The following is a 19,567-nucleotide window of genomic DNA, read 5'->3' as shown; positions in this document are numbered from 1 at the left end:
TACTATCCAGACTACATTTCCCAGAAGTCTGTGCGAAGAAATTCCCGGAACTCAGGTAGAGGTCCCTGACCATCCTCAGTAGAGTATGGGAGGGAGAAGCCTAGTCCACAGTACAGCTGTGGGGAGCCAGGCTGGTTTTCACCTCCAGATCCACAACAGGAGACGTATGAATGTGAGTCGAGCCTGTGACAGAAATATTAGGATTTCAAGTCCTTTCTGGTCCATGTGTTCTGATTTTAATCTTACTACCCTCCGAAAATACCACACTGACTCAGTTATAGTTTAAAATAACGAAGCAATTCGTTGTGAGTTCGAGGCTAGCCTGGTCTACAAAGTGAGTCAAGGACTGCCAAGGCTACATAGATAAACTCTGTCTTGAAACAAAACAAACCAAAACCAGAAAACACCTATGTGAAAATGAAAAATACCATTTTTAGAAGCAAACTTAGTATGCTCGACTGTGCTCTTCACCACTCAGAGACTTCTGGAAGAAACAAGGCTGGAGTGGACAATGTATAGAGAGTTTCTTTGTTAAATTAAACACACACACACATCAGAAGAAAACCAATCTAAGGGAAAAATTGATACTCAACCAGCCTATGGTAAAGCACTAGACTATAACGTAGGCTTTGTCTTAGTGCACAGTCCTGTAAATCAATTACCCTGTTCCTCTACACTGACCCTGTGTAATTCATATATGGATCACTCTCCACAGTTTTGGTGTGAACAAGAGAGTTGGTCAGGGACACAAACAGTATATAAATCATTGAACAAACTTAAAAGTCCAACTCTCAGGCAAAGAACTCCAATAATCCATCTCTGCATTTTTCCACCTGTCCCTTGGGAAACATTTAACTGGTTAATCTATGTAAGAAATTCAGTTTTTCTGAGAGGCCCCTAGACTACTGTCCTTCACAAACACAGGTACATAGTGTTGGCTGTTTGTGGCAGGGAAAGCCTTCCTTGTCAGACTCCAGTTGTCCACTTTGCAGACTTTGTAAACTTTCTATGCTTTGCAGGAAAGTGCCTGGAGCCCCTGCTTAGGAGATTCGGCAGCCAGGCTGGGCAGCTTCAAGTTATGCTCTGGGCTCCCTCTACATCTTTTCCTGAGTGCCCCCTTTTCAGCTCTTTTGCTCCCCTGGGTACCACACCCTGTGGTCCCTGAAAGGGATGCTGGGATCTTCAGGCTGTGCTGCTGGCCTCTTACAGCTCTGGACAGCAACACCTCAGGACTCCAGAGTGGCTGAGGTTAAATCTCAGCCCTGGGACCTGAGCTCAGACCTGGAGAAACTGAGAAGCTGAAGGCACAGAGAAAGCAGCAGCACCTGAGGTCTCGGTTACGGCTGCTGCTGACAGGGAACTCAGAGGGAAGGAGGTGTGTTTAACTGGAGCTGGACTGTGCGCTCTTGTGGTGCCGTCTTTGTGGCAACATCATAAACCAGCCATTCTTCCCAGACAAGGAGATTTACATGGTCTGACCCTGTCATCCAGGCACCAGAACTAGTTCTGACCCCTTAATTAATTCTGACCCCTTAATATAAATTCATAGTTTAGTTATGGAAAGTTTGTTTTGTTTAGCTTAGAATTCAAATCTGAGGACCGGGCATGGTGGTGCACGCCTTTAATCCCAGCTCTTGGGAGGTAGAGGCAGGCAGATTATTGTGAGTTCAAGGCCAGCCTGGTCTACAAAGTGAGTCTTGGACAACTATACAAAGAAACCTTGTCTCGAAAAACAAAAACAAAAACAAAAACAATCCTATATGAAGGCTGTGTTTGCCCAGTTCTCTGCTGTCTCCTTCTGGGAGCAGGGCCAGCCACTCCTGGATTAGTCCCTCCTCTTCTGGATTAGTCCCTTCTCTTCTGGATTAGTCCCTCCTCTTCTGGATTAGTCCCTCCAATAAGTCTCTTTTAAGAGATGTACTGTCAGCTGTGACTCATCCGAAGAAGGAGGAGGAAGGGAAGAAGAAGAAGCTAAGAAGGAGCGAGACTCAGGTTCCAAGGCTCCTCAGTTCCTCAGGGTATAGGGGCAACCCTTCCCTGGGAGCTGCAGCATCTCCTCTCAGCTCTAAGGTCCCCAGGCTCCCTTGCCTCAGGATACCCTTGGGACTCTGTCCCACCTACAGGCTGGGATACCTTTCTGGATCTCGGAGGTTTGGACACACTTCCACCCAAGTACGGGAAGGCAGGTCACACAATGCACACAATGCATGCAGCAGCAGCAACAATGACCACCAGCCCATTATCCATCGTAGGAATCCCCTATGCAGGTATTTGTTCTGACTTGTTCAATTTACTTTGTCTCCTCTGAGACTGAATTCATTCCTATATGAAACATCTTGGAATTGAAAGAATTTGCCTTGAATTTCCCTCAGTTTTCCCAACTTGGGACACAGAAATAATTCTTCCTCAAATACAAAGATATGAGAAATATCAAATGAGCTCATTGGTGTTTGACAACAAGATACTTCAATATAAGCCATGGCCTTCTGTCCTGGCAGCCTCACAGAGTTTCACTTTTGTCTCTTATTAGGAAAGGCAACTTTGGGGCTAGAGTGATGGCTCAATGGTTAAGAGTACTGTCTGCTCTTCTAGAGGTCCTAAGTTCAATTCCCAGCAACCACATGGTGGCTCACAGCCATTTTTACTGGGATCTGATGCCCTCTTCTGGCATGCAGGTGTACACATGAAGACAGAGCACTCATATACATAAAATAAACAAATCTTTTTTAAAAAGGAAAGGCAATTAGTAATTGCTCAAAATTCCCATAGACTTTAGTAGTTTTAGCACGGTCAAAGTCCAAAATCTATTGACTTTATAATTCAAGTGTTTATCCCACAGTGCTTACAAGATAACTGCTTCAACAAACTTTGGAAAAGTGGAAACCTGCCTATTGTAGAAGGTAGGAATAGACATATAGGAAGCAAAGTCAGGAACACGGTAAGCCTGAAATGTGTGAAAATCCAACTACTACAGGATTACATGCATGGCGTCTGAGACTCCTGATGTGATCACCAGGACCTCAAAGAACTATGTCTCAAGCATCTGTCTGTGTACTGGATCACAGATAGCCCGTCTTGGGTTGCTATGTTCTAACGTGAGAATATGGTGGATTTCCAATGCAGCTTTGCAGTCACTTGAACTGTTTCATGTAGTGACCTCACAGGTACTCTTGGAGAGCGAAGGCACACCCCACAACCATCTCTCTTTAACAGTTCTGCAAAGCTCCATCTTGACCTACATAATGTATCTTAAATATCTGCAAAACTAGTAGTACAATGTGGAAAAAGCTGTCGAGTTCTGCTTCCATTTGGGGATAGTTCCCCATAGTACAGTGTCCTTTATATTTGGGTGCTGACCCTAGAGACACTTTCCTAGAAGTGTAGTTTCCAGTGTGGGACCTCTTCAATGGGCTCTCCTACAAAAGAATAAATAATCCTTGTTTTTCTGTACTAACCATCCATGTGAGACATACTCTTCTTCCACTTTTGTGTAGATTGCACTGTTCATAAACCATCTCTTAAGTGTTGTGGGACAAGCAGTTTTCCATATCAACCTGTTGCCTGTTCCTGGACATCTTGTTTGCAGTCTTAATTTCTCTCTGCACTTTATACATTGTTTATCTGCTTATTCATAAATACATTGTCTAGTGAGTGACCTCACTATTGTTTTTCACTTTCTGTAATGGCAGTAACTTCTTGTAAAAATACTCTCAGTTTAAACACACACACACACACACACACACACACACACACACACACACAGAGAGAGAGAGAGAGAGAGAGAGAGAGAGAGAGAGAGAAGAGAGAGAGAGAGAGAGAGACTGTTTCTTGACCTACAGCTGTATAACATCATGTCAGTGTATGATTAGTTAAGAGACAAAACAATCATTTCTTGAGTCATACACAGAGACCATACGTCAAAAACATAGGGGGACAAATGGGTCAATGCCAATCATCCCTCTTCAATTTGGAATGAAACTTAGTAGGTGTGGGTGATTTTCGATGTGTTCACTAATTTCTTTTCACTCCCAGTGTATTCCTGGTGGCCCTTGATGCCTCTTTCAGCTGTCATGCTCACTCAGAACGCCCTGCCTCCTCTCTTACTATAATCTTTCAGCTTGAGAGGGCAACAACTCCTCTTCTCCAGCACAATACCTAGTGGCCTTTCAGTTGTAGCACACCCTTTTGAAACCCATTATCCATGATGCTATCAGGTCAACAGCTCTCATTGCTGAGAGACAGTATGAATATCACTGCTTATCTCACTTGGACTCAGGGGTGTCACCGGGATTTGCTGGATGCTCACTAAGTGTCCAGTTACCTTACAGGAACCCAGTGGTAGGTGAGCAGGCTGGAAGTGTGCTGCTTTTGTGTGCTCACATCCTGAGGTAACGGAGGCAGGACAGTACTGCCTGTGTGACTACAGTGTTAGCAGGAGTGGGGCTTCCATTCTGCACTTCTCTGTCTTTCTGAGACCCAAGGATCAGGAAATTTAACCAGCCATGGAGGCCAGGGCCCAACTTCACTGTAGTCAGAGGGTGGGGGGCATGTTATTCCTGTTAGGGGGCACCTTACCTGTGTGCCTTTCAGGCTTTCAAGTTAGAGAAGCTTTGGGTCCTAATGCCTTCCTCCCTCCCTCTCTCTCTCTCTCTCTCTCTCTCTCTCTCTCTCTCTCTCTCTCTGTCTCGTGTGTGTGTGTGTGTGTGTGTGTGTGTGTGTGTGTGTGTGTGTGTATACACACATATATTTTTATGAAGATTTCCCAATGTTCACCTCAACATAGTATCTCAATAAACATCAAAAATTAAGATGTATGTTACCAAATGAAAAGAAGGAATTGTTTTAATGAGATGTGTTGGCTCTGATTCCTTAACGATTCTATTAGCAATTTATTAAAGGATGTAACTGCCTTACAACTCGACTTCCTTAAATGGGAGGGCAAGGAGATTAAGGAGAACAAGAATGAAAGCTTCTGGGTATCAGTTCTATGGGGCAAAGCCTCTGGCGTACTCCTCAGGAGTCCAGAAGATCCTCTATCCCGTAGAAGAAGTTGCACTTGGACCGAACCTGGAAGCCTCCATTGAGCTCTCCACTCACAGGTGAATCTTCCAACGCCACACTGTTGGGCAGGAACTCAGATCTCTCTCACTCTGATTCCCCAATGTCATCCTCCTCATAATCTATGGTCTTTTTTGCAATACAATAACCTGGGTGAAGTTGCTGGTGTCTGTCTTTTGTCTTGGGCTGAAACTTCCTCTCTCTCTGAGTCTATCTAAGCTCTGTATCAGTTTGTAGATATAAAGTCTCGGTGGGGTCAAGCCCCTTAAGACTGTTTTCACCTTGGGCCCAGCCTAAGGCAAGGTTACATTCTCTCCACAGAGATGTAATAATAAATGAAGGTGTATCTTAGTATGTTCACTCTGCTACCAATAATTTAGAAACAATTCCTGAAAACCATTACATAATATTAAACACTATAAAAAGCACATAACTGGTAAAATAAATCTTACTTTATCAAGTTTTATAAACAATGTATTGGTGATACATGACTAACAATAATATTAGAATTAGCACCAAAAGATTGAAAGGCAATCGTTTATCAGAGAATATCAGGTAGGCGTGTGTGTGTGTGTGTGTGTGTGTGTGTGTGTGTGTGTGTGTGTCTGTTAAGATGTTATCTTGACCATTTGATAATGAGAAGTTAACTATTTCAAAATTACCTTCTTTTTCAGCACTTCTTTTATTCTCAAGTTTTTAAAAAAAAAACATTTCAAGCATTCTTTCAGCACTAAAGTTCATCATGCTTTGATTGCCTATTTCAGACAATGTAAATGATACCAAAGTGTGTGCACTGGAAGGCTGAAGAGGTTCTTCAGTAAACTTTTGTTAGAATTTGACATAAAATACAAGAGTCAAAAAGGGCATAACTTTATTTCTACAAAGCAAAAGATATAAAAAAAAAGTACCAATGATAAAGAGGGTGAAAGTGATATAACGTAAAAGATAATATGCTACAAATTACCTGAAGCACACTAACATTAGGAGCAGACTGATTATCCCACGAATGCCCAAGAGTGTACAATTCAAATGTTAGCTAGACCCTTCTGGTTTGCTTCTCTGTTGCTTTCATAAACCTCAACCCCAAAAAGCAACATGGGGGGAAAAGGGTTTATTTCATCTTACACATTACAGTCCATCATTGAAGGGATCCAAGGCAGGAACTGAAGACAGAAACCTGAGCAAAGATCATGGAGGAATGGTGTTTACTGGCTTACTCCGACTGTGATTTTAGTTACCTGTCTTATACAGCCCAGGTCCATTACCTAAGGACGATATTGTCCACAGTGGACTGGGCCCTTCTGCATGAATTGCACTAAAGACAATGTAACCATAATGTAATCGTACTCACAGGCTAATCTCATAGAGACAATTGTTGAGTTGAGGTTCCTGCTTCCTAGATGTGTCAGGTGGACAGCCAAGATTAATTAGCCTTCACACTTCACTAAGGTAGATATTTTAATGTCTGTGACAGAACCTAATGCTATGTACAACACTGATAATAATTTAAAATCTGCTTATTGTTATTTACAAGAGTCACTAAACTGCATATTCCAAAAATGTATCGTCTCTGGGAAAAAACAAGCTCTGATGTCTCAGGACTCAGTCTTGTTGTTCTGATAAAATCACTAGTAGTGGTGATCTTTTCACTTTTCAAAGTTGAGCTTAACTTATAATTTGGATTTATAGTGATTTCTTCACAGACTTATCTGCATGATTCCAATGTCTATAATGAGTTTTTCTGTCACACCAAGCATTTCCCTATTAACTATAAGGAGCATTTGATGCTTTAGTAAATACTATACACTTCATGGAATTTGTCTCTTATGATAATTCCCTTATATCTCTTAAGACATACATGATGGGCAAAGACTTCCAACATCATTTACACAGTGATTTTTACTGTACCAGTTTGCTTTTCCCAGTTTTATATATTTAACGGTGTTCCTTCCCAAGTCATTATGCAAGTATGAAGTTCGATTAGAATTCACTCATGATTAATGAGGATTTCGCACAATTCTTGCATTTGTAGAATATCTCCAGTTTTTGATGCTGGATAACAATAGAGTGTTCAAAATAGCCATCTTCTTCACCATTACAAGGTCCCTACAGTATACAATGGTGGATATTGAGTAAGGGTTGAACTATTATTAAAGGTCTTCCCTTTCCCTTCATTTCTAAGGTTCCTCTCACATCTGAACTCTTTAGTGTTGAGTTATTATGCAACTTGTTTTTACTAATCTGGATTTTCTCTAGTATGGATTCTGTAGTGTCTAGTAAAGCCTGAACAGTTTTTAAAGGCTTTGCCACACCGTTCACATTTGTATGGCTTCTCTCCAGTATGGAGTCTCCAGTGATGTTTAAGATTCGAAGAAGAATTAAAGGCCTTGCCGCATTCTTCACATTTGTAGGGTTTCTCTCCAGTGTGGATTCTTTCATGTTGAGCAAGACTTGAAGTATAATTGAAGGCTTTGCCACAGTCTTTGCACTTGTAGGGTTTCTCTCCAGTATGAATTCTTTGGTGTTGGATTAGATTATAACAATTATTAAAGGCTTTCTCACATTCATTGCACTTATAAGGTTTTTCTCCAGTATGAATCCGCTGGTGCTTCATATAGGATGAATAAATGCTAAAGGCTTTCCCACACTCATCACACTTATATGGTTTCTCTCCAGTATGAACTCTCTGGTGGTAAATAAGGTTTACAGAACAGTAGAAGGCCTTGCCGCATTCCTTGCACTTGTAGGGTTTCATGCCAGTATGGATTCGCCGATGCTTATACAGATAAGAGGAACAGCTAAAGGCCTGCCCACAGTCATCACATTTATACAGCTTCTCTCCCCTATGGATTTGTTGGTGTTGGTGAAGGCTGGAAGAACTGTTAAAAGCTTTGCCACACTCTTTACATTTGTAGGGTTTCTCTCCAGTGTGGATCCTCTGGTGCTTAGAAAGAATGCAGCGAACATTAAAGGCCATGCCACACTCCTCACATTTGTAAGGCTTCTCCCCAGTGTGGATTCTCTGGTGTTTAGAGAGTGTTGAGTGAACATTAAAAGTCTTTCCACATTCATCACATTTGTAAGGCTTCTCTCCGGTATGGATCCGTTGATGTTTAGAGAGCGTTGTGCGGACAGTAAAGGCCTTGCCACACACTTCACATTTGTAGGGTTTCTCTCCCGTGTGAACTCTCCGGTGAACAATGAGGCCTGAGCAATTAGTGAAAGGTCTGCCACACTCTTCACACCTGTAGCGCTTCTCTCCAGTGTGGATCCTCTGGTGCTTACTCAGGTATGAAGAACAGTTAAAAGCTTTGCCACACACTTCACATTTGTAGGGTTTCTCTCCGGTGTGAATCCTTTGGTGCTGTTTAAGGCTGGAAGAGTAGTTAAAGGATTTGCCACATTCCTCACATGCATAGGGTCTCTCTCCAGTGTGGATCCTTTGATGTTGGATAAATACTGAGTTCCTATCGAAGGCTTTCCCACAGTCTTTACACTTGTGGGGTTTTGATCCTGTTGAAAAAGTGTGGAATGGTCAGCAAAAGCAAACCACAGTACTTTGGATTCACACTGCTCTTTCTTCGTGTGGACGCTTAAACAATTGTGACTACCTTTTGACACAAAATCAAGCATCCTGTAAGCGTGAAAGTATTCACGGACACTGGCACACCTATGTTCCCAGTGGCCTCCTTCAGAGACTACAGCTGCAAACAACATAACCCACCATTAAACTGAGACTATGAAGACAACGTGGACCAAAGAAGGGAGAACTATTATAATTAAACAGCTAAACTTGATATATAATACCTAAATAAAATATTATTAAAGGGCATTGTAATAAAGGAAGTAAGAGCATTATTTGAAGATTGTACTTCTGGTCTTACAGGAAAACTCAAAATTGGAAAACATGTCAAACAGGTAGCCAATGGTGATTGTGATATGTTGATTAGAAGGAGAAATACAAAACATTTTTTGAGCATACAGTTTAAGTTTTCAAAGCTAACACTTTTAATCAGTATACATGAACTCATTAACATAGTGTTATGTTTTGCCAATAATAATATAAACACCTTAAAAATAAAATTATTAAACTTTCTAGTTTACCTAGAAGTGGCATAAGTTCTGCTAAAGGGAACATATGTGACAGTAAAGAAAAAGTCACACAATTTCTAGGAACACTCATTTGGAAGTTACAACAACTATTGAGTAACCAATGAAGAAAAAAAATACATATGGCTTGAAATTAGGAATAATATTTATATAAGTAAATAATACCACTTCCAATAGACTTATGGCATAGGTATCTTAATATTTTACATTATCCTTAAATAAAACAGCATTCATAATATCATCTGAAAATATATGGGTACAGCTAAGCATGCTATCATAAAATATAAAAGTGTCTAGACTTAAAAAAAAATCAAACACAGAAAAGAGGTTGCAAAATGAGTAAAAGATTGAATTTGGGACATATAACAATTTGAAAGACTATCAAAGATCTACTAAAAAAAAAAACGTTATCTATATGTGTTGGAGTAACTTTCACATTGTGTGAAGGTATGTCTCTGTATTTTCCCTTGTTAATTCTGAACCAGCAGTGAGCTAAGTGTGGGCAGATGTTGGTATTGTCATTTCTATGGCCCATCACTGGCTTTATATTTCTAAATATTTGTCCTTCCACATGAGCTCAGATACTTGAAGGTTAGGCAGCGTCTCAGTTACAATAAAGATCATTATAAGAAAGAGCTGATGGCCCAGTAGCTGGAGCAGGAAGTGGAAGGCAAAAATGGAAGGTGGAACTTTGGGGAGAGAGAGGACGCTGGGAGATTTGAAATCAGAAACCAGAAAGGGACACAGGAGAGAGAGGTAAAAGAGCTAGCCAAGTGGTGGGTCACAGGTAGAAATAGCCTGGTAAAGTCTAGATGGTAGCTGGGAATCACCCCAGCTAAAGGCCTACACTTCAAGCTATATAAAAGTCTCTGTGTCATTATTTAAACCACTGGCAGGTCCAAGTAAGTCCCACTATGTACATGTGTAGTTCTTAGCTATGACTGTACACTCATAAAAGTATAGATTTTTAAATTACTTGTGTGTGGCAAGAAAATAAAAATAAGCCCAAGCCTCATAAAAATATATTATAGAGCCAGCAAGATGGCTCAGAAGGTAAGGAGCACTGACCCGCAAGCCTAAACATCTCTCCATCCCCACAATCCACATGGTGGAAGGAGAAAATCAACTCTGAAATCTGACCTCATAACCAGCAGTGTCATGGCACACACATACACACATGCACTTGCACACACATGAGAGCTCTGATGAAACCAGTTTGGCTAATGAGCATGTAAATGAGAATAGAGATGCTTATTTGTGGGGGTCTTGTGTTATTAAGGCTGTTAGAAATGTGTACACACACTTTCTGATTCATGGAAAGGAAAGTCTGTTATAATCTAGACCCTCCCAGGAAAAGTAAAAGAACTGGGACCAGGGAGATGGCTCAGCAGTTAACATGCCTGCCAGCCACACAACTATGAGGGCTAGACTTTGGAGATCCAGAACTTTTGTAAACGCAGAGTGGGCATGGTACTCAGCTTGCCATTCCAGGCCCTGGAAGACAGAGAAATCCCTGGAACAAACTGGTTCCGGAGACTGGCTCTGAGTGTGACTGAGTGACCCTGCCTCAATGAATAATGGAGGAGAGCCATCATGAAGATTCTCCACATCAACGTGGATCCTCCTCAGGCACATGTGAACCTGTATGCGCACATGCACAGGCAAACATACACAGGCACATATGAATACAGACGAGAACACTGCACACAGAGATACAAGAAAACAAGTTAAACGAAGGACTTCGGCAACAACTGTAAACACATACAAAGCTTCTTGGAGGGAAGGAGGAGGGTTGTCATGTAAACATCTTGCAGGGGAAGCCACCAAACCGTAACTCCTAACGCACATTACAGACGAACCTGTCACTGGGGCCTCTGCTCCTTCATCCCACACACCTGAAGGGATGGCAGCCGCTGCCTCTCTCCTCACACTCGAAGGCTCTGCGCTTTGCTCCAGAAAGGTGACCAGGGAGGGCTTAGAGAAAGCAAGACCTGTTTGGAAAAGGGCACAAGATGCTTGGCTGTTTTCTGATGGAAATTAACATTTGAGTCCACTTCCGTGCTTAGAAGGAAAGAGAAGAGACGATACAAGGTTGTGGGAAATTCTATCTTTAAACATTTCCTGAACGACAGGTGCTTAGAAGTCATTTACATCCTGCAGAACCTGAGCCTCACTAAAGGAAAAGCATCAAAGCTGAGGAGTGGGACATTTTCTTTAACATGTGTGCCCCGTGACTCATGCCTCTGAGCTGCTGACACTGTCACTGCAGGGCAAATAACTCTGAAAACAAATATAGTAAAAATCACAAAAGGAAAAAGAGTTTCTTGCCTATATCAATGACATCCTAATTTTTCCTTTTAAAATGGGCATATGAAAACAATCAATAAGCTGGGCAGTGGTGGGGCACACCTTTAATCCCAGCATTTAGGAGGCCAACAGGAGGAGAATCTCTGAGTTCAAGGCCAGCCTGCTCTGCAGAGAGAGAGTTTCAGAACAGGCAGAGCTACACAGAGAAACCCTGTCATGAAAACCCAAAAAATAAATGAATAGAAAGTAAGAATAAAGAAAAAAAAAACAACTAAAAACACAAGCTCCTGTGAGATACTCTTCAGAGGCAGTGATGTAAGAGCTCACTACGGAAGTGATCCTCACCCAGGAACACGAGGTGGCTGTAATTCTCCAGCATCACATCCTTATACAAATTCCACTGAGCAGAGTCCAAGCACTCACACTCATCTGCAGAAAAATCAATGGCCACATCTGTGAATGACAGAGGTTCCTGAAATAATAAATTAATTAATTAGGATAATAGAAATTAATTATAAGTTAATATAAATTAATAATATAATTTAAATTAATGTAAATTAGTATAAAAGAATAATAGAAATTAACTAAATAGGATAATATAAATATCAAACTCAGCAAGCTTGCAGTCAAAATTCTAAATTTTGTCAAAGGTGAAGGGAGAGCTGGAAATGCTTCCGAAACTGGTATGTAGTGTTAATTATATTCTTCAAAATCTAGTTTTACTACCTCTACTTAAAAGAAAAGAAAATTACATAAGGGCCAATAAATAATAAAATAAATGAATATAATTTATGAAATAAAAACGTAAAATTTAGGCTTCCACAAATATATGCATTTATTGTGGTACGCCTACATTATGTGCCAGACATTACACACATTCTCACAGGGGAAAGACATGGTGATGAGGTAGCTGTCCACACTGAGTGCACACTATCCTGAAAGAGAAATGCAGTGAGCATGCAGACCCAGACGCAGCAGCTCTGGGCTGAGGGCTGCGGTGTGCGTTCAGTTCCCTGGTGAAGGCTGGACAGATGCGTCAGAGGCCAAGGGCTTGAGCAGCCAAGGGGAGATCAAAGGAAGAATTAGGAGATAAAATGGAAGTGCAAGAGTATTACCATTTACACACTTTAAAACAGCAAGCCTAACTCAGCTGCAGTGCAGGCCCTGTGAGTGACAGAGTCATGGAAACCCAAGTCCAAGCGAATGCCAATAGATCATCCGCCAACCTTAGGTTGCTTTTATTCGGGAAATCTAGAGTTGTTTCAACCTGATATTTGGCAAAGAGGTAAAAAACACACACTGAGAAAAGATAACACGTTCACTAAACAGTGCTTGGAAAACTGGATGACCAAAGGCAGAACAATGAAACTAGACCTGTGTCTATTACCCTGCACGAAGTTCGGAACCCCCAACCTGAAACCTGAAACACCAAACTGCTGGGAGAAAATATAAGCAGCACCTACAATAAACACGTGCAGGAAAGGAGCCTTTAAGCGGGACTGCATTTGCCCAGGAATTCAGGCCAACAATTGACGGGTGGGACTTCATAAAGTAACAACCTAGGTACGGCTAAGAAAACAACTGCATGAAAAAGAAACCCACAGGAGGGAGGGAACCTTTGCCATCTGCACATCTGAGAGTGGATTAATACCAACGCATACGAAGAACTCAAAAACAAACATTCAAAGAAACAAATGACACCATTTAAAAAATGAGCAAGGGATTGAAAGTTCTCAATAGAAGAAACAAAGAGGGCCAAGAACTACCTCATCATCCTTAGCTATCAGGGAAATCAAATTAAAGCAACTTTGAGATTTCATCTCACCACAGACAGAAAGGCTAAGATACACAAAACAACTGACAAAAGATGCTGGCAAGGAGTGGGGGTAAAGGAACCTTCGTTCACTGATGCTAAGCCCGCAAATTGGTACAGCAACTCTGGAAATCAGTATGGACACTCCACAAAGAGCTAAAAGTAAATCTACCTGACTCTGCATAAGCACAAAGGATTACACATATTACTCCACAAATACTAGCTGAAACATGCTCGTTGCTTCTTTATTTACCATAGCTAGGAAATACAATCCACCTTTCCTTTAACTGACGAATGAATAGTGAAGGTGTCATACATAGACACCATGGAACACTATCCAGCTGTAAATAAAAATGGATCATGAACTCTGCAGGTAAATTGGTGGACCTAGAATAGTCTACGTTGGCCCAGAATAACAAATATCATGTGTTCTCTTTCACCAGTGGTTCCTGTCTCCAAATCCTCAGATGTGAGTACACGATATGAAGTAACCATAGAAACCGGGAAAATGTAAAGGGACACTGTGAGGAGGGGCATGAGAGAGGAATAGCAGGACATGGGACAGGGAAAACCTGGAGGGGGCTTCACCTGGGGACCAGGGGGGAGGTCAATACAGATGGACAAGGCGGGGCATAAGGACAAATAGCACCACGGGTATTTGGTAAAACCTCATGAAATCTTATTTTATACTTACCAAAATTATACACTATACATTATATGCTTAGATAGACACAGAAGCACAAGCCCTGAGCTAACCAGGTGTCATGATGGTTTTGTTTAGAGTTATCCAATTGTGTGTGTGTGTGTGTGTGTGTGTGTGTGTGTGTGTGTGTGTGTAAGGGTTTGCCAGCTTGTACATTGGTGGGCAACACAGTGCTTATTGAAGGCAGAAGATAGATAGCGTTGGATCTCCTGGAACTACAGTTACAATTCTGAGCCACCATGTGTGTCCTGGGGACTGAGCAGTGTTCCACTGCTGGAGAAACAAGAGCTCCTTTTTTTTTTTGTAAGTTTTTGTTTTTGTTTTTGTTTTACAGTCTCATATAACATACCTGGCCTTGAATTTGCTATGAAGCAAGAAGTGACACCCCCACCTGGGAAATGCACAGATAATAGGGTTCTGCACAGAATAGAGTGGTGCTTTCTTTCCAGTCATAGATATATTAAACATGTGTGTGTGTGTATATATATTAAATGTATAGGTGTGTGACCTGTAAGTAAGCATATCCCTGTATCACATCTACAGTGTAAGAAACAAGATTTGAGGTACAAGAAAATGTAGTTTTCACACCTTAAACAGTGTAAAATGGTGTATTACCTTCCTGCATACTAGTGACATTAACTAGAAAGTGTCTCTGTTATTTTTAGTTAGATAGCATAGAAAATATTGGTATTTACGATAATGTTTAAAGCTCATGCTTCTTCGGAGTATAGTTCAATGTTGTAAGTCAGTTTCCAGCACACAAATCAATTTGACTTAAGTGTAACAAAAATATAAAACAGCACAAAGGGCTGGGTGAGCAGCCCACGGCATATAATGAGAGAGAGAGAGAGAGAGAGAGAGAGAGAGAGAGAGAGAGAGAGAGAGAGAGAGAGAGAGAGAGAACACACACTTGGGCGCCCAGTCTCCTTCCCCAGAATAACTGTACAGGGTACATCTGGGAACTCAGCATTGTTGGTTTCAGGGAGTTACAGCAAGGATGGAATAATTTGTGCTTAGAGAGCAATGTAGACAGCCTGTCAGGGCTGCAAGACTTTCTCCTCCTCAGAGACATTCAAGCCCTTCCATTAACAAGCCTCACACCAATAATCTCTCCTTTCAGAAAATCAGTCGTGTTTCTGACATAGCAGCTTCTGATGAAATTAGAATGTGATACTATTTTCTAGTATTTTTCACTCTGCACTGTAGGATCAGTGCAAAGCGCTCGGATGGTGCAAAACTTAGTGTGTCCCCTTTATGAGATTTTTCTGCTTCTTATTGGGTGTGTGAGTGTGAGGATTCTAGTCACAGCGTGTATCCTTGAGAGATTCTTATCCAAAGTGAGCCGCCCCCAAAACTAACAATTTAGTCCAAAGAAAACGGGACTAACATCGCATGCACCAAACTCCCCCGCGGAACTCTCTGTCCTGGAAACTAAGCTCTACATGAACTCAAAACCAAAGCCCTGTGCCGGCCATAGCGTACGGGAGGGACCAGAAAAACCCACTTGCTCTAAGATGTCCTGAGAAATCCCACAACAGCAATGTGAGAGCTACTGACAGCCAGCTCACCCAGCCAAGGTGGATGGAGTGTGAGCGCCCACCCCATCATCGCCTCCTGCAGTCAGCCCAGCCACCCTGCTCTAGCAATCCTGCACCTTCCACGCCTGCCATTCTCGCACTAGCAGACCAGCTTTCCGATCTCTGAAGCATCATATTGACGCAGTCAGCCTGCCAAGCCCTAACGGAGCAGCCACTCCCCGCCATCCGCCCGCAATCTACTCTGCCCTACCTGGAGTCCTAGCACTTTGGACAAGCCTAGTTCAGCAGGGCACAGCCAGGCTGGCTTCTCCCCGCCTCTCGCACTCCCCTTCTCTGCTCCCTCCAGGACGGACCCGCCCATCCGGCACAGTCTCCGAGACCCTGCAGGCCTAGGCTGCACCCTGACCCACCTCCATGTCCAGCGCAGAGCAAACGCCACACTGTCTCAACTTCCAGAAAGCCACAGAGTTTGGAGAAACGCAAATGCAAAATGAACCCGGAAGCAGATAGCAGACTCCTGTCTAGTGACGTCATGATGAGACAGACTACATTTCCCACAAATCCAGCCTCTGGCAGCAGCGTGTATTAGTTTTCTTACTCTGACCAATATGTTGTGACTTAAAAGGCTCTGGCGTACCTAGAATCTTAATGGCAGGAGGACAAATTCACAATGACTCAATTTTATAATGGAGCAAGAAGCTACATTGGGGACACATCATAAACTCTTTAGGATTGTTTTCAAAACCAAATTTCCTGGAAATGTTCTATAATATCAGCTACTCCGGGATTTAAGACAGAATAATCACACGTCTATGCCCTGAACTACTAAGTACCAAAATATTCGGGGGCTTCTTACTGTAAAGAACCTGCATAGAGTGAAGTAGGCTTTGGCTTAACACCCATTACTATAAATAAATCAATGAAGAAAAAAGCTCCACAGTTTGGGGAGTGGGCCAGGGGACACAGATGTCTCTTGTTACCTATAGATAAGGGCCAGAACCCCTTTGAGACTCTTCATCTGTCCACAGTCCTTTGTCCACACTTTATTCCACTATTCTACATAAACACCTTAATTTTGTGAGAGCTGTTACAAGGTTTTACCCACTTCTCTCCGGGGTCACAGACTCAGGCAGATATTTACCACCAGGTCTTCTCTGAGCTCCCCGCTCCTCAACCAATGCAAGGAAAACTGGTCTTGGGACCAATACAGTATGGTGTGTGCACTGACTGCTGACCCTTCATCCAGCCTATGATTTGCCTCCGTATTGGGTTGGATCTGCCCTATTCATTTTCCTCTGTCTTTTTCTTCTACTGCCATTCCTTCTGTGTGGCAGTATTCAAAGGATGTTTTTTACTTGAACTTCACTCCCCATCTCAGAACACAGATATGATTCTTCCTTTAATACAAATGTATCAGAAATGTTTTCCTGATACTATAAAATAAACTCATTGCAATAAAGAGGCTAGATTGATACCGTGGAGTAATGGGACACGCCCATCTATTTCTGGACTGGTAATATCTGAGACTGAACTATAAACCCCACGAGAGGAAAGAGTTCATTTTCATGCCGTGGACATTGATTCGCAATGAAATTATTTCTCAGCTGAGACAATGGAAAGATCAGTTTATTTTTATCACCAGAAGAAACTCACTGTCTTGGAGTTTATGTCAACTTGATGCAAGCTAATGTCAAAAGAGAGAAGTTAGCCTCAAGTGCGAAAATGCCTCTCTAAGGTCAGGATGTAGGCAGGCCTAGGACATTTTCTCAATAACTCACTGATGTGGAATGGCCCAGGCCATTGTGGGTGATGCCAACCCTAGGCTGGTGGTGCTGGGTTCCTTAAAAAAACAGCCTGGGTAAGCTACACCTCTCCATGGCCTCCACATCAGCTCCTGCCTCCAGGTTCCTGCCCTGTTTGAGCTCCTGTCTTCTTTAAAGGGACTTTCTTTGGAGGGCCAGATCACTAATAATGACATGGAGACTTTTATTAATTGTGAGAGCTTGGCAACTAGCCCTTCAGCCATTTATAATAATCTACGTTCTGCCACATGGCTTGTAACCTCTCCTCGGTCTCTTACTACAGGCATCTGTTTCTTCCTCCACATCTGGCTGGTGAATTTCTTGTGCCTCAGATCCTTTCCCAGAGTTCCTTTCTCTGGAGGAAGTCCTGCCTTTCCTCTCTTCCCTCATATATTGGCCATTCAGCTCTTTATTAAGGCAATGAAGAGGTGAGAGAGGGAGTGTTTACAAAATATGATGCAGATAGCTGGACAGTGCTCGGCTATGTGGTGGTACAGAATTAACAAATGAATATATATCTCCTTTGCACAGTGCACACAAAGATCACTGAACAGCCTTGGCTTCCTGCGATGGCCAATAGTCCTGGATATGTAAACCAAATAAACCCCTTTTTCCCTGTTGATTGCTATTCTTGGTATGTTATTCTATCTGGAATTAACTGGAATCCAGAAATAGAAGGTACTGTGGGGGATTTTTTTTTAAATAAAGAGGATGGATCCACTTCTACTTCAGCCTTTTGAAGCAGAAAGACAGATGCCTTTGATCCCAATCTTGAGGTGGGAAGATACACCTTTACCTGGGCCACACCTTCTACTGGAAGCCTAGATAACAGTAGTTTTCAACCTGTAGGTTGCAACCCCTTGAGTGACAAACAACCCTTTCACAGGGGTTGCTTAAGACCATCTGCATATCACATACTTACACTATGACACATAACAGCAAAATTAGTTATGAAGTGGCAACAAAAATGATTTTATGTTTAGTGTCACCACAAAATGAGGAACTGTATTAAAGGGTTGCAGCATTAGGAAGGTTGATAACCACTTCTATATAAGAACATGGGACGCTTTGGGGTTTTGTCGGCTTGCTCTCTCTCACCTTGCTGCCAAGTCCATTCCTTCACTGGCATTAGAGCTAATTCTTTGGGATTCCAGCAAATGCTGAAGACCAACTGAGACATCCAGCCATGTGGAGTGAGTATTATTGGATGCCTGGACTATCCACTCACTGCCAGCCATCGTTAGATTAGCTAGACTGCAGTCTGTAAGTCATTCTAATAAATCCCTTTTCTATATATATAGATCCATCCTATACATTGCTGTTCTAGAGAACTTTGATGCACCCCAAAACTTCCTTTGGTTATAATAGTACATCCTACAAATACTCATCCAAACTAGGACATAAGTTGGTACCAGGCTTGTGGGGTACTCATCAGACAGCAGGCCTGACCATCTTGTCTTAGGGAGGATTGTGGAAGGACTTTGGAACTTTGGGCCAGGAAGGCTGTTGAATGTTCCAAATTTGGTGAGCCATTCTGTGGGAGCCTGGAAGACCAGAATCTCAAAAGAAATGCGGAGGATGAAGGCTCTCAGGGAAGCTTGAGAGTCGCGTACAGTGTCTGTGGGGCTGTTGCATATTGAGTTAAGAATCTGTGGTCCTCACCTGGGGCTGAAGGATCTGCTGTGATTATCAAGAGAGCAGAAGCACTGAAGTGAGACCTTCGTTTTACAGGGATAAGTGATGCTGATGGGTGCTGCGGAGTTCACGGCCACCAGAAAGACTCCCAGACTCAACTCAGGAGATAATTAAGCAACTTTATTAAAGCTGCTATCAAGGCCATAGTCTCTAACCCAAGTGCGCTCAGAGGCAGGTGAAACAAGGCCTTTTAAAGTAAACAAACAAACAAAACACAAGACGTGCTCTGTTCTGCCAAGGCTAGGTGACCTCAAAATAAACTGTGACTGACTGCATAAACAAGCTACAGAAAGCAAGCCAGCAGTTAGTCTTGTCATAACAAGCAGTCACAGCTGCACATTTCTGAGTGGCGGGTCCCGGTGTCAGGGTTGCTGAGAAGTTATCTTCCAGAAACTTGAAGCAGAGACAAACGGCTACTCGGTACCCAGATGATACCTAGCACAAAACGGGTTTCTTTACTCATCTCCCAATGGCTCTAGACCACATGAATAAAATCGTAGATTCATGTTGAAGGACAACGTGGTACGGAGCCTGTAGTGAT

The 19,567-nt window shown here is 42.3% G+C and overlaps 1 protein-coding gene across 5 annotated transcripts; it reads right to left on the bottom strand.

The window, feature by feature from the left end:
* Positions 1 to 5,912: 5,912 nt before the first annotated feature.
* LOC311598062 (uncharacterized protein) lies at positions 5,913 to 19,114 on the bottom strand. Of its 5 annotated transcripts, none has more exons than XM_084782866.1 (4): positions 18,994 to 19,114; positions 11,821 to 11,947; positions 11,028 to 11,159; positions 5,913 to 8,571 (listed from the first exon to the last, which is right to left on the bottom strand). In XM_084782866.1, exons 2-4 carry the CDS (start codon positions 11,852 to 11,854, stop codon positions 7,295 to 7,297), a joined length of 1,443 nt encoding a protein of 480 aa, XP_084638992.1. In that variant the 5' UTR covers positions 11,855 to 11,947; positions 18,994 to 19,114; the 3' UTR covers positions 5,913 to 7,294. The 5 variants fall into 5 exon arrangements, with proteins under 5 accessions (XP_084638992.1, XP_084638990.1, XP_084638989.1 ...); XM_084782864.1 differs by lacking the exon at positions 18,994 to 19,114 and adding an exon at positions 15,940 to 16,133 and having other exon boundaries at positions 11,064 to 11,159; positions 11,821 to 11,904; XM_084782863.1 differs by lacking the exon at positions 18,994 to 19,114 and adding an exon at positions 15,940 to 16,130 and having other exon boundaries at positions 11,821 to 11,904.
* Positions 19,115 to 19,567: the final 453 nt, after the last annotated feature.

The sequence above is a fragment of the Acomys minous genome (genome assembly GCF_964271855.1).
Source record: "Acomys minous genome assembly, chromosome: 5".
Lineage (NCBI taxonomy): Eukaryota > Metazoa > Chordata > Mammalia > Rodentia > Muridae > Acomys > Acomys minous.
This window is presented reverse-complemented; position numbering and strand designations above follow the sequence as displayed.

Excerpts from the sequence above, each read along its gene's own strand:
- LOC311598062 (XM_084782863.1), bottom strand. The coding sequence starts at position 16,063 with ATGACGTCACTAGACAGGAGTCTGCTATCTGCTTCCGGGTTCATTTTG. Across the intron at positions 11,905-15,939 it reads GCTCTGCGCTGGACATGGAG|ATGAGTGTGAGTGCTTGGAC; the intron begins GTGGGTCAGGGT and ends ATTTTTCTGCAG. Across the intron at positions 11,160-11,820 it reads CAGCCACCTCGTGTTCCTGG|GTCTTGCTTTCTCTAAGCCC; the intron begins GTGAGGATCACT and ends TTTTCCAAACAG.